Source organism: Phyllostomus discolor, chromosome 11, assembly GCF_004126475.2.
Source record: "Phyllostomus discolor isolate MPI-MPIP mPhyDis1 chromosome 11, mPhyDis1.pri.v3, whole genome shotgun sequence".
Taxonomy (NCBI): Eukaryota; Metazoa; Chordata; class Mammalia; order Chiroptera; family Phyllostomidae; genus Phyllostomus; species Phyllostomus discolor.
Window position 1 is genome coordinate 50,959,412 of NC_040913.2, and position 14,319 is coordinate 50,973,730.

At 36.2% G+C, this 14,319-nt stretch overlaps 1 protein-coding gene across 1 annotated transcript in view; it reads right to left on the reverse strand.

The window, feature by feature from the left end:
• FNDC3A (fibronectin type III domain containing 3A) overlaps positions 1-14,319 on the reverse strand; it is a 242,358-nt gene that overhangs the window by 23,569 nt on the left and 204,470 nt on the right. The window contains 3 exon segments of the mRNA XM_028526584.2: positions 816-990; positions 1,350-1,474; positions 4,236-4,289. Of these exon segments, the coding sequence (XP_028382385.1) occupies positions 816-990; positions 1,350-1,474; positions 4,236-4,289 (354 nt within the window).

The following is a 14,319-nucleotide window of genomic DNA, read 5'->3' on the forward strand; positions in this document are numbered from 1 at the left end:
ATTTATAGCTCAGTGACAATGCCTCATTATTTCCCATATGCTATTTTTAAAGTTTTGAAGAACTGGCTGAATGACATTCCATTGTATAGCTATATCACATTCTGTTTATCCATTCAGCAGCTGATGGACTTTTGGGTTGTTTGCACTTTTTGACTATTATGAATGACACTGTTATGAACATGTGTATAGAAATTTTTGTATGAATATGTGTATTCAATTCTCCTGGATCTATACCTAGAAGTAAACCAATGCTATTTTTCATTCGTACTGTTTCAAAGTAGCTCTAAAAAGTTATGGAACTACACAGAACCAATGTATAAGACACCCTAACTCTTGTTCATCTCGATTCTAGCTCACAGAAATGAGCCACTAGTAACCAGATGTAGGTTGTACTACAGAATACCATGTGAGGCTCTTCAAATCTTCTGTGGCACCTGGGAAAGCAATATATGAACACGGTTGGAGAAGGCAGATACATTAGTTCCTTAACTTTATAGTAGCTTAGTTTAGAAGGCTGAGGTGATATTCTCCTCTGTTTATTTTACCCAAAACATATATATTTCACATACAGTCCATGTTGTTCCTCGGCACAAACATAAATACAAACACATAAAAAACAAAACTCACTCCTACACTTCATAAAAACCAAAGACTGAGCTCTCCTCACTCCCAACCCCTCCCTAACAATAACCAACAAAGGATTCAAAAAATTTGGGGAAGGATCTAACTATTGTGGCAATATGTACTATATTATGATTAATACTATACAAAAATATGTTTTAAATACCCTATTTAAAATACATATTCATACTCACTGAGGTTTCTTCCTCCATCTCTAAAATGTAAGAAATTCCTTCATCTGATGGTGTTCCTGAGGGTTTACTCCATTGTAAAGATAACCAAGTAACCCCAGCCTTAGTTAATATAGGAGTTGCTGGCATAGAAGGGGCACAGCCTGAGGTGTAATATAAAACTTCTTCACTAAAACCACTGTTGAAACAAATGTTTTTTAAGAAGGAATGAAAAAAAAGTTATTGTTACAGATAAAGAATTTTATTAAATGGTATATTTTTTTTGCAAAATGACAATTTTTGATAACTAATTTAAATAATGTATCTCGAATTTGGTAATGTCTTGATGGTAACCAAGTCATATACCTAAATGTAAATTAGCATTCTTTTAATACTACAGTTTAAGTAACTAATACATTGTCTTACAGCTTTTAACACAACAATACCAACAAAGTGATAACTTCAAGTAGAATTTTAGTAGATAATTTGGACTGTAAATAATTTATACAAATGAAGTTAACAAATAATCTAAAACATCTATATTAGAATGTACCTTACCTTGTACCATACTCATTTTTGGCTGATAGTCTAAATTTACAACCCATTGCTGGTGACAGTTTAGTAATTTTAAATTGCTTCTGTAAGCCCATGTAACACTGACAAAATTCTCCATTTCCTTTTCCCTAAAAGAAATGGCTAATTATTACATATCATATACATTATTGCAAAAATATAGATCCATATATTGTTACTTGATAGGTAGTAACATAGTAGCTGGCATACATTAAAAGTTATCTTTGTTATATGCATATCATGGATCTCAAGAGAAAGTTGAGATGACACACATCTTTATATGATCTTTACTGTTTGTTAAATGCAGAATTCAAACTGGAGAATAGGTATCTTTTACAGCTTCTTGAACTAAGTACCTTGTTTTAGCCAATGCTAAACCTCTGACTTTAGTAAAAAAAAACCCCACAATCTCTACAGGGGGACTGGCAGTAGTAAAAATAGGGTGATCTTGGAATACGCACAATTGGTGGTGCTCCTCAGCTTATGAAAAGGACTATGAAAACAATTTTAAGAAAATGGCCTTCCCATCTCCAAACCTCCTAGACAGTTAAGCTTCTTTACAATAAAAATTTTGGAGTTACTAGTGCTTAGAGATTTAACACTTAAAGAGTACAAGCAGAGAGAAAAGCCAAATTATAGATAATAAAATGGGAAAGAGAAAAGTCTGCTGCTTGGGACAACTGAAGAGTTTCAGAAATTTAGGGAGCTATATAAAATGGACTAGTTTCTCATTCTCCACCATATTTGCTCATTGTGTTGAAATAAAGGGTGGTTAGGCTAACTTCTGTTTCAAGAAAACCATTAGTCTGTTATCAGGCTGCTTTACTGAACTTTTGTTAATTAAAAAAAAATCCTCACTTGAGCATACATTTATGATTTAGAGAGAGAGAAGGGAAAAGAAATAGGAAGGGAGAAAGGAGGGGAGGGTGAGAGAGAGGGGGAGACAGAGAGGACATATTGATGTGAAAGAGACACACATTGATATGACAGAGAAACATTGATTGGTCACTTCCCACATGTGCTTTGACCAGGGACCGAACCCACAATCTAGGTATGTGCCCTGACTGGGAATTGAACCCACAGTTCTTTGGTGCTTGGGACGATGCTCTGAGCCATACTGACCAGGGCTGAACTCTCTTGTTAGTTTAATAGTGTTTATAGTTGTAGTCTACTGAGGAGTCTAAATAGAAAATAGTATCATTTCTAAATAATGATACTTTTCGCCCCTAGGCTAGCTATCATGGGTAGACCTCTTGTTTGGTTCCAAATCATACTGCATAACTATAACTTCCTGAATAATATTAAATAAAGGTTGGGATAACTGGTAACTTTCACTTGTTTCTGCTTTGAATAGAAATGCTTTCATTATTTAGTGATGGTACTTTGCTTAATACAAATTAACTATCAGCTCTGGATGGTGTAGCTCAATGGATTGAGCACCAGATTGAAACAAAGGGCTGCTGGTTTGATTTCCAGTCAGGGCACATATCTTGGTTTCAGGCCAGGTCCCCAGTAGGGGATGCTTGAGAGGCAGCCACACACTGATGTTTTTGTCCCTCTCTCCCTCCATTCCCCTCTCTAAAATAAATAAAATCTTAAAAAAAAGATCAAATAAGGAATTACCTTTTAATTACTAATTTGCTTTCGATTTTAACTGGAATGGGTGCTAAACCTTTATCAAATACCTTTTCATAATTTATGAAGTTGATACGGTTTTCTTCTAAATTACTATTATATAATAGGTTTCCTAATTCTGAATTCTCTTAGAACTTCTGGAATAAAACCCAGTTGGTTGGGCCTCATTACTCTTAATATACTACTGAATTCCCAAATTAACAATGGAATTTCTTCTATTCTCTCTGGCTACCACTATTAGCTGTGGTATAGGCATAAGAAAACATAAATGACAGTGAAACAGAGTACTAACCAATAACACCCATAATGCTTGCTGTGGTAAGCTGAATAATGGCCACCAAAGATATCTAGGTCCTAATACCCAGAACCTATGAATGTTACCTTATATGGTAACAAGGACTATACAGATAGATTACCCTGGTTTTCTGGATGGGCCCTAATTGGAATTACAAGTGTCTTTTTTTAGAGGGAGGCAGAGAAGGACTTGGGAAGATAGAAGAGGAAAAGGCAATGTGGTAACAGAAGCAGGGAGAAAAGGCATCTGATGTGGCCATTAACCAAGTAACAAGAGAATCTCCAGAAGCTGGAAAAGGCTAAGCAATGTATTCCCTCTAGAGTCTCTGGACAAAGCATGGCTATGGTCACATCTTGTTTTTGGTTCAGCGAAAGCCACTTTTAAATTTCTGGCTTCCAGAACTATAAGACAATAAATGTATGTTGTTTTCAGATACCAGGTTTGTGGTAATTTGTTAGAACAGACATAGTAAATGAATATGTTGCCTTTAAGGCTGATGTAAAACCTAAATTCTTTTTTTTTTAAATATTTTATTTATTTATTTTTTTTAGAGAGGGAAGGGAGAGAGAAAGACCGAGAGAGAGAAACATCAATGTGCGGTTGCTGGGGGCCGTGGCCTGCAACCCAGGTATGTGGCCTGACTGGGAATCGAACCTGCGACACTTTGGTTCGCAGCCTGAGCTCAATCCACAAAACTAAATTCTTTAGTCAATGTAATTAATTACTCAAGTGACAGCTTGATGGTAGTTTAATTGGGGAAAACAAAACACACAGAGAAGTTCAGGGAATAATATTTTCTAAGAATAAGATAAATTCGCTCACGTACCCACACAAAATCACTCACATTGTTTTTAAAGAGAAAAAACTTAAACAAAAAAACTCATTTCTGCCTGAGAATATGCACCCAATTTTAGCCTAATTTAAAGATTCAATTTACTTACCTCATCCCATTCTAAAATAAAGCTTTGGATTTTAGAACCATTGTCACTAGGTGTCTGAAAGAAACAAAAGGAATACAAATTAGTACTTTTTTGTAGAAGATTCTGGGATGACCTAATTTAAGGACCTATACTGTAGAAGATGTACTCTGTGACTAGCCCTAGAAAATTGTGCACAGAAAAATACAGAAATATATGTATTATATAGCACATAACCCTTTTAAATGCAAGGAAAGAACAAAGCCAAGAGGTTACTCAGGTATCTATCTTTAAATTAAGCACAAATTATCCTAACTTTTTATAATCCTTTAAAAAAAATCAATTTGCCTTTTATCAAGTTTTACCATCTTTAGGCTGCTAGGATCATGTTTTCATTAAAACTCACCTTACACCTAAAAGTAATATTGTGTAATACACCAAAGAAAAAACTAGGGTGCTAGCCCTGGGTGGTGTGGCTCAGTTGATTGAAAACTAGCCAAGGAACTATAAGGTCACTGGTTCAATTCCCAATCAGGGCACATGCCTGGGTTGAGGGCCAGGTCCCCAGTAGGGGGCACTCAGGAGGCAACCACACATTGAGGTTTCTCTCCTTTTTCCTCCCTCCCTTGTCCTCTCTCTAAAAATAAATAAATAAAATCTTAAAGCAAAACAAACACCCCCCCCCAAAAAAAACCTAGGGTGCTGCAATGAACTCCAAGAGGGCATACTGTCTGTATCGCTGCTTCTAGACAGACTTAATGTATCTTAAACTGCTAATTCATAAGTCTGTTACAATCTTTAGTCTCCCTTGGCAATTTATTCCAGTATTTAATGACTCAAGATTTTTTAACCTATTTTGGTTTGGATTTTCTTTCTACAATTTCAACCTATTTCCTTTTTATTATCAACTTTGATTCAGAACAAGTGATCATTACTGTCCTATTTGAACACAACTGATTTCTAAAAGTCTTATCAAAATTAAATCATCTACAGATGATGTATCATGTAATTGTACACTTGAAACATATAATTTTATAAACCAATGTCACCCAAAGGATTTAATTAAAAAATAAAGTGACAAAAATTTCCAAGGGGAAAAAATCTTAATTTTTAAATGGATCTCCAGAGAATTTCTATCATTTTGGGGACTCTATACACTTTTTATATAATATGCCAACTACTATGTAAACAGTAACCAAGGATTGTGAATTTTCTTTTTAAAAGATTTTATTTATTTTTAGAGAATGGGCAAGAGAGGCAGAGAAACACTAATGTGATAGACAGACATTCAATTGGTTGCCTCTTGTATGCACCTCAATCTGGGACCACTCCCGTAACCCAGACTGGGAATAGAAATGGTGTGCCCTACTGGAATGGAAATGGTGTGCCCTACTGGGAATGGAAATGGTGACCTTTCGCTTTGCAGGACAATGCCCAACCAACAGAATAAACTGGTCAGGGCAAGGATTGTCAAGTTTTTAATAGAATCTTTTATATCATTGAGTTCCAAATTATTGGTTGAACACTAACACAGACCTTGCATTTAAACATTTTTTAAAAATATAATTTTAAACTGGTTAGAGTGACCAAAATTTGCTATGTAAGTTATAGGAATATCTCACAGGACTGGTACAGCAGTGGCAGGTAAAAGTGATTCTATGGAGAAAGGGTAGAGGAAGAATCCTTGGGAAACTCAACCTCTTACATAGCAGGGGGAAAAGAATCCGAAAGTAGAGAAGTTGCAAGTCTTAGCAGGCAGTGAGTGTTATAAAAACATACTTCTTCAGAGTAAATGACTCCAGATTGTTTTCAGACTAGTTGATAAGGTCTCATATTTACTTTTCCTATTTTTCTACTTCTTTGTGAGGCTGTTAAATGTCTACCTTCAGTGATCTGTGTGTGACCTCTCTCCAGCTATTCTCTGAGTCAGGGGGGAAACTATTATGTGTAAAGTGTTTTTATCTTACTTCATTTTAATACTCACATCAATTCATGATCCAACTGTATGAAAGAGGAAAGGAGGCTTTAAAGAGCCCAAGTAAGTTGCCCCACACCATAGTCATCATGAGTGGAGTGGAACTGAATTTGATCTATGTGACACAAAAACCAGTGTTCCTACCCAGCAGTATTCCAGCAGCTGAGCAACAAGTAGAGAGTAAATGACCAATTTCAGTCAACTTTTTATCATCACCATGCAATAGCAATTTTTAAACAATGTCAGTTAATAAAGTATATCTCTCAATTGCTACTATATACTACTATTCTCATATCATATTAACCCTCATAGTCATGCCTTTAGATTATATGAGGCAGCAAAGTAAAAAGAAATCTGATATTTAAGACACTAAGCTAGTTTTCTTCAATTTTAAAATTAAATAACCATAGTTATTATGCTTTGTATGTTCCAGGGATTGTGCTATAGGCTATATAGATGTATCTTATAATCTCCCTAACTTCTGAGGTAGTTATGCACTGCCTAACAATGGGATATGTTTTTGAAAAATGCATTGTTAGGTGATTTGTCATTGTGCAAACATCTTAGAGTATGCTCACACAAAACTAGATGGTATAGCCTAAGACACACCTAGGCTATAAGTCTGTAAAGGATGTTACTGTATAAAACAACAAGAGATTAAATGAAGCACAAGAGAAAATGATGTAACCAAGAGGCGTTGTAAACATGAGATGTATTTAGGCTGCTGCTGGAATGATGGCACACTGCTTTGTTGCAAACTTTTCTTTTTAGTATGTAGAAAGAGTACATTCTAAAATAACAACAATAAAAAGTATAGTGCATAGTAATAAACAGTTGTTCATTATCATTATTAAGTATTATGTACAGTACATAATTGTATGTGCTCACTTTTATACAATTGGGCAGTGCAGGTTTGTTACACCAGGATCACTACAAACATGGATAATGTATTACACTCTGACCTTATGATAGCTAAGGCATCATTAGGAGGTTAAGAATTTTTAGCTCCATTACAATATTATTGGGACCACTGTTGTACATGCAGTCAGTCATTGACCGACATTTCCATAGGTGGCATATAACTTTATATATACTATTCCCTGTATTAGTAATAATATCTATCTCTTTCCCCAATCATGCTGATTACTGTATATGTATACAATAAAAAGTATAGCCTAGAAGGGTGTAAGCCTGGGCAATCCATGTGGGCAACTGAGAGGTAGCCCTATCTATCTCCTGTATAAGCTTCTTGAGATATTGTTAAAGAAATTTCAGAAGTCAAAATTCAATTGTGATTATCATTAGCATAAAGAGGAGTACCCTAAACAAATCCCAACCAGGGAGATCCAAGATGGCAGAAGAGTAAGTGGAAACTATACTAGCCTCCTCCTAGAACCAACTGGGAATTCCAACTAAATTGTAGAGAAATCATCCTGAATAACCAACTGAACACTAGCTGGAGAGAAGCCTTATAAGCAAGGATAAACAGAAGAAATAATATCACCACAATGAGAATGGTAGGGAGCGGGGAGAAAGTACAAGAGGGCTGGCTGGATTCCCATGGGCGGGTAGCTGAAGTTCTGGAGGGATATATGAGCAGTCAGGGACTTCCCTCTGAGAAGAGTGGGGTCTAAATCCCAAGCTGGACTCCCCAGCCTACAGCACTAGAGCTGGAAAGGAACCCAGGTAACATTCAGCTGTGAAGGAGCAGGGTTTCTGTCTGCCAGGGAGAGATCCTGGAGACTCAAGAGAGCCTCTTAAAGGGCCAAGGCACAAATTTTTTTTGTATCCACTTACCCTGGGCTCCAGCCAAGGGGAACAGAGTGAACTAGAGACGCCTGAGGTGAATCTGGGGTTGGTGGCCCTCGGGAGAGAAGTGAAGGAATAACTGCCAGGATCCCTGTGCTGAGTCATTCCCCATTCTGCGGAAGCCATTTTCTCAGGCAGAGCACTTCCCTCTAAGTGGCACCAGCCTGATACCAAGTGGAGCTTAATGGGTTACAGCTTGAGTGTATATCACTAATTAGTTTAACAAACTAAGGTGGATCTCTGGGCTCTACGAGACTTCAGGCAACCCTCCCACAAGCCTAGTGTTGACAAAAGCCAACCTTGCTGTGCAGCCTGATTTTTTTCTGCACACAACCGGCACAGCGGAGGGAGTCACATACTATAAATTGCTGATAGCTCCAAGAAGGCTGACCAGGGCCAGTCATAAGCAGCGGCTGACAAAGGCCTATACCAGAATCTTAGCGTATCTACCTAATACACAGAAACAAATACAAAGAAGCAGTCAAAATGGGAAGACAAGAAACAGAACCCACATGAAAAAAAAAAAAAAAAGAGTTCTCAAAAAGGAGAAACAGAATGAAATGGAGGCAAGGAATTTATCAGGTAGAAAATTTAGAGTAATGATTATAAAGATATGCAACAGCATGAAAAGACACCATAGAAATCATGAAAAGGACCAGTCAGAATTATAGAATGCAAAATCTGAAATAAATAATACCCTGGAAGGAATAAACAGTAGTTTAGATGAAGCAGAGATGGAAAGAGTGATTTGGAAGACAAAGTTAAAAAAACCACCTAGGCAGAGCAGAAAAAAGAAAAGGAATTAAATAAAATCAGGACAGCTTAAGAAACATTTTGGACACCAGTAAGTAGAATATGCACATCATGTGAATATCAGAAGGAGAAGAGAGCAAGCAAGGGTTTCAAGCCTATTGAAGAAATAATTCAAAACATTCCTATTCTGGTGAAAGAAAAAAGTCACACAAGCCCAGGAAGCTCAGAGGATCCCAAACAAGCCTACATGGAGACAAATCATAATTAAAATGACGAAAAAATCCTAAAAGTCCTAGGAGAAAAGCAGATAGTTACATACAAAGGAGCACCAATTAGACTCTTATCTAATTTCTTAACAAAACATTTCAGCCAAAGGGAATGGCATTAAATATTCAAGATGATGAAAACCAAGGACCTACAACCAAGGCTACTTTACCCAGCCAGGTTATAATTTAAAATCAAAGGAGAAATAAGGAGCTTCCCAGGCTAGAAAAAGCTAAAGGAGTTTTGTTAACATCAAGCCAGTACTGCAACAAATATGAAAGGGCTTGCTTTAAAAAGAACAAGAGAAAAAATCCCTAAGAAAATAGACTAAAATAAAATATCACTAAATACATATCTATCAACAATCACCTTACATGTAAATGGCTAAAATGCTCCAACCAAAAGACACAAGGTAGCTGAATGAATAAGAAAACAAGACCCATATATATATGCTACCTCTGAAAGACCCATCTCAGATCAAAAGATACACAGACTAAAAGTAAAAAGATGGAAAAAATATTTCATGCAAATGGAAATCCAGGATAAAAAGTTGGGGTAGCAGTACTTATATCTGACAAAATAGATTTAAAACAAAGTCTGTAATAAGAGACAAAGAGAGACACTACATATGATAAAGGGAACAATCCAGCAAGAGGATATAACCCTAGTAAACATTTATGAACCCAACACAGAAGCACCTAAATATGTGAAGCAAATCTTCATGGACATAAAAAGAGAGACTGACAGAAACACAGTCATAGTTGTGGATTTTAACACAGCACTGACTTCAATGGATTAATCTTCACAGAAAAATAAAAAAGAAGACAGTGGCCTTAAATGACCCAGTAGAGTAAATGGATTTAATTGATATCTTCAGAGGATTTCACCCCAAAGAAGCTGAATATACATACTTTTCAAGTGCACATGAAATGTTTTCTAGGGCAGTCCACCTGTTAGACAACAAACAAGAAATTTAAGGAGACTGAAGTCATGTATCAAGCATCTGCTCTGACTACAATGCTATGAAACTAGAAATCAATCACAAGAATACGGAAAAACATGCAAAGACATGGAAGGTAAATAACATTTATTAAACAATGAATGCGTCCACAATGAGATCAAGAAAAAAATCAAAAGATACCTTGAAACAAATGAGAATGTGAGGACACAACAATCCAAAATCTGTGGGACACTAGGAAGGTACTCCTACGAGGAAAATTCATAGCAGTACAGGCCTATCTCAAAACATAAGAGAATGCTCAAATGAACATTTGGACTTTACACATAAAGGAACTTAAAAGAGATCAACAAACAAAGCCCAAAGTAGGTAGAAAGAAGGAAATAATAAAGATCAGAGCAGAAGTAAATGAAGAGTCTAAAAAAACAACATCAAAGATCAATGAATCCAAGAGATGGATCTTTGAAAAGTAAACAAGATTGACAAATCTTTAACCAGACTCATCAAGAAACAAAGAGAGAGGACCCCAATAAATGATACCAGAAAAGAAAGAAAAGAAGTAACAACCAACACCAGAGAAATAAAAAGAATAGTAAGAAATTACCATGAATAGGTATATGCCAAGATTGGACAACTTGGGGGAAATGGATACATTTCCACAAACATACAATCTTTCAAAACTGAATCAGGAAGAAGCAGAAAACCTGAATAGACTGATAACAACTAGCAAAATTGAGGAAGTAATTAAAAAAATCCCAAAACACAGAAGCCCTGGACCAGATGCCTTCAAAGGTGAATTTTACCAAATATTCTGAGATGAGCTAACACCTCTCCTCCTCAAACTATTTCATCAAGTTCAAGAGGAGGGAAGGTGCTCAAACTCATTTTCCAAGGCCACCATTATCCTTATTACAAAATCAGATAAAGACAGTACAAAGAAAGCAAATCATAGAACTATAAGCCTGATGAACTTAGATGCTAAATCCTCAACAGAATATTAGCAAACCTAATATACCAATGCATGAACAAGCTCATATACCACCACGATCAAGTGGGATATATTCTGGGAATGCAAGGTTAGCACAACATTCACAAACTGATAAATGTGATTCATCAAATAAACAAAATGAAGGATAAAAACCATATGATCATATCAATAGATACAGAAAAAGCATTTGATAAAATCCAGCACCCATTTATGATAAAAATTCACAGCAAATTGGGATTAGAGGAAACATACCTAAACATAATAAAGGCCACATATAACAAACATATTGCCAGCGTCATACTCAATGGGCAAAAACTGCACGTGTTCCCCTTAAGATCAAGAACAAGACAGGGATGTCTGCTTTCACCTCTCTTATTCTACATAGTACTACAAGTCCTAGCCCTAGCAATCAGGTAAGAAGAAATAAAAGGCATGCAAATTAAAAAGGAAGAAGTCCAACTGTCATTGTTTGCAGACGACATGATGCTATACAGAGAGAATTCCAAAAATTCCACCAAGAAACTACCAGAACTGAAAAATGAATTCAGCAATGTAGCTGGACACAAAATTAATATCCAGAATCAGCTGCATTTTTATATGCCAATAATTAACAGAAAGGAAAATTAAGAAAACAATCTCATTCACAACTGCTGCAAAGAGAAGAAAATACCTAGGAATAAACCTAATCCAAGATGTAAAACACTGGTACATGGAAAATTATAAGACGTGAGAAAGAAACTGAAGAGGGTACAAGATAAGTGGAAGCACATACTGTGTTCATTTTTAGGAGGAATTAACATTATTAAAATATTCATATTTCCCAAAGCAATCTATAAATTCAATGCAATTCCTTTGTGATGTAGAGTCGTGCAAGTTCTTTATATATTTTAGAGCTCAAATTCTTGTCTGAGGTATCATTGGCAAATGTTTTCCCATATTGTTGGTTCCCTTTACATTTTGCTGATGTTTTCTTTAGCCATGCAGAAGCTTTTTATGTTGATGAAGTCCCATTTGTTTATTCTTTCCTTTATTGTCCCTTGCTCTAGGGGACATATCAGTGAAGTACTACTGCGTAGGATATCTGAGATGTTCCTGCCTATGTTTTCTGGAAGGACTTTTCTGGTTTTACAACTTATATTTAAGTCTTTTATCCATCTAGAGTTTATTTTTGTGTAGGGTGTAAGTTGTGTAGGGTCAAGTTTCATTTTCTTGCATGTAACTGTCTGGATCTTCCAATGCCATTGTTTAAGAAGCTATTTTTACTCCATTTTATGCTTGTGTCCCCTTGGGCAAACGGTAATTGACCACAGAAACATAGGTTTATTTTTGGGCTCTCTATTCTGTTCTGTTGGTCTATGTGTCTGATCTTATGCTAGTACCAGACTGTTTTGATTACTGTGGCCTTGTAATACAGTTTGATATCAGGTATTGCAATTCTTCCTACTTTGTTCTTCTTTCTCCAAATTGTTCAGGGTCATTTATGGGTCCATATAAATTTTTGAGATGTTTGTTCTATATCTGTGAAATATGTCATTGGTATTTTAATAGGAATTGCATTGAATCTATAAATTGCTTTGGGTAGTATGGACATTTTGATGATGTTAATTCTTCCAATCTACGAACACAGTATATACTTCCATTTGTTTGTGTCTTCCTTAATTTCTTCAGTGTTGTATAGTTTTCTGAGTACAGGTCTTTTACCTCTTTGGTTAGGTTTATTCCTAGGTACTTTATTTTTCTTGTTGCTCTATCAAATGGGATTTTTTCCCTGACTTCTGTTTCTGATATTTCATTGTTGAGGTAAAAAATGCCTTCAAGTTCTAAATATTGACTTTGTATCCTGGTGTTTTGCCAAATTCACTTATCAGGTTGAACAGTTTTTTGGTGGAGTCTATAGGGTTTTCTATGTACACTATCATGCCATCTGCAAACAAGGACAGTTGTACTTCATCTGTTCCAGTTTGGATGCCTTTTATTTCTTTTTCTTGTCTGATTGCTATGACCAGGACTTCTACTACTACGTTAAATAGAAGTGGTGACAGTGGATATCTTTGTCTTGTTACTGATCTTAGTGGGAAAGCTTTTAGTTTTTGCTCATTGAGTATACTGTTGGCTGTAGGTTTCTTGTATATAGCCTTTATTATGTTGAGGTATGCCCCCTCTACTTGCACTTTGTTGACAGTTTTTATCATAAATGTGTGCTGTACCTTATCAGATGCTTTTTCTGCATTTATTGATATGATCATGTGATTTTTTCTTTTCCTTTTGTTTATGTGATGTATTACATTTATTGATTTGAGAATATTATACTGTCCTTGCATCCTTGGCAAGAATCCAATTAAAAAATGGGCAAAGGACCTGAACAGACACTTCTCCAAGGATAACATACAAAGGGACCAGAGACATATGAAAGGATGGTGAACATCACTAGCAATTAGAGAGATACAAATTACAACCTCAATGAGATACCACTTCACACCAGTTGGAATGGCCATCATAAACAAATTAACAAACAGTAAGTGCTGGCAAGGTTGTGGAGAAAAGGGAATCCTAGTACAGTGTTGGTGGGCATGCAGACTGGTGCAGTCATTGTGGACAACAGTATCGAACTCCCTGGAAAAAAAAACAAAAAACAAAAAAACAACTAAAAATGGAATTGCCTTTTGACTTAGCAATTCCACTGCTGGGATTATACCCTAAGAATCCTGGAACACTTATTCAAAAGAACCTATGCTACCCAATGTTTATAGCAGCACAATTTACAATAGCCAAGTGTTGGCAAGAGCCTAAGTGCCCATCAGTAAATGAGTGGATCAAGTAACTGTGGTACATTTACACCATGGAATACTATACACCAGAAAGAAAGGAGCTCCTACCCTTCGTGACAGAATGGATGGAACTGGAGAGCATCATGCTAAGTGAAATAAGCTAGGTGGTGAAAGACAAATATTATATGACCTCACCTCTAAGTGGAACCTAATCAACAAAAGAAACAAGTGGGCAAAACAGAATCAGAGACATGGAAATAAGCAACAAACTGAAAGTAACCAGAGAGAAGGGGTGAGGGGGGTAACAGGGGAAAGAAGGGGAAGGGTTGACAAGGAACATGTATAAAAGACCCATGGACAAAGACAATGGGGGGTACTGAATGTGGGAGGTGCTGATGGCTAGGGTGGAGGAGAGTAATAGGGGAAAATGAGGACAACTGTAATTGAATAACAATAGAAGGAAGGAAGGAAGGAAGGAAATAATTCAGTGCAATTCCTATAAGATTCCAATGACATATTTCATACCAGTAGAACAAGTATTTCAAAAATTTATATGGAAGGAAGGAAGGAAGGAAATAATTTTAGCGCAATTC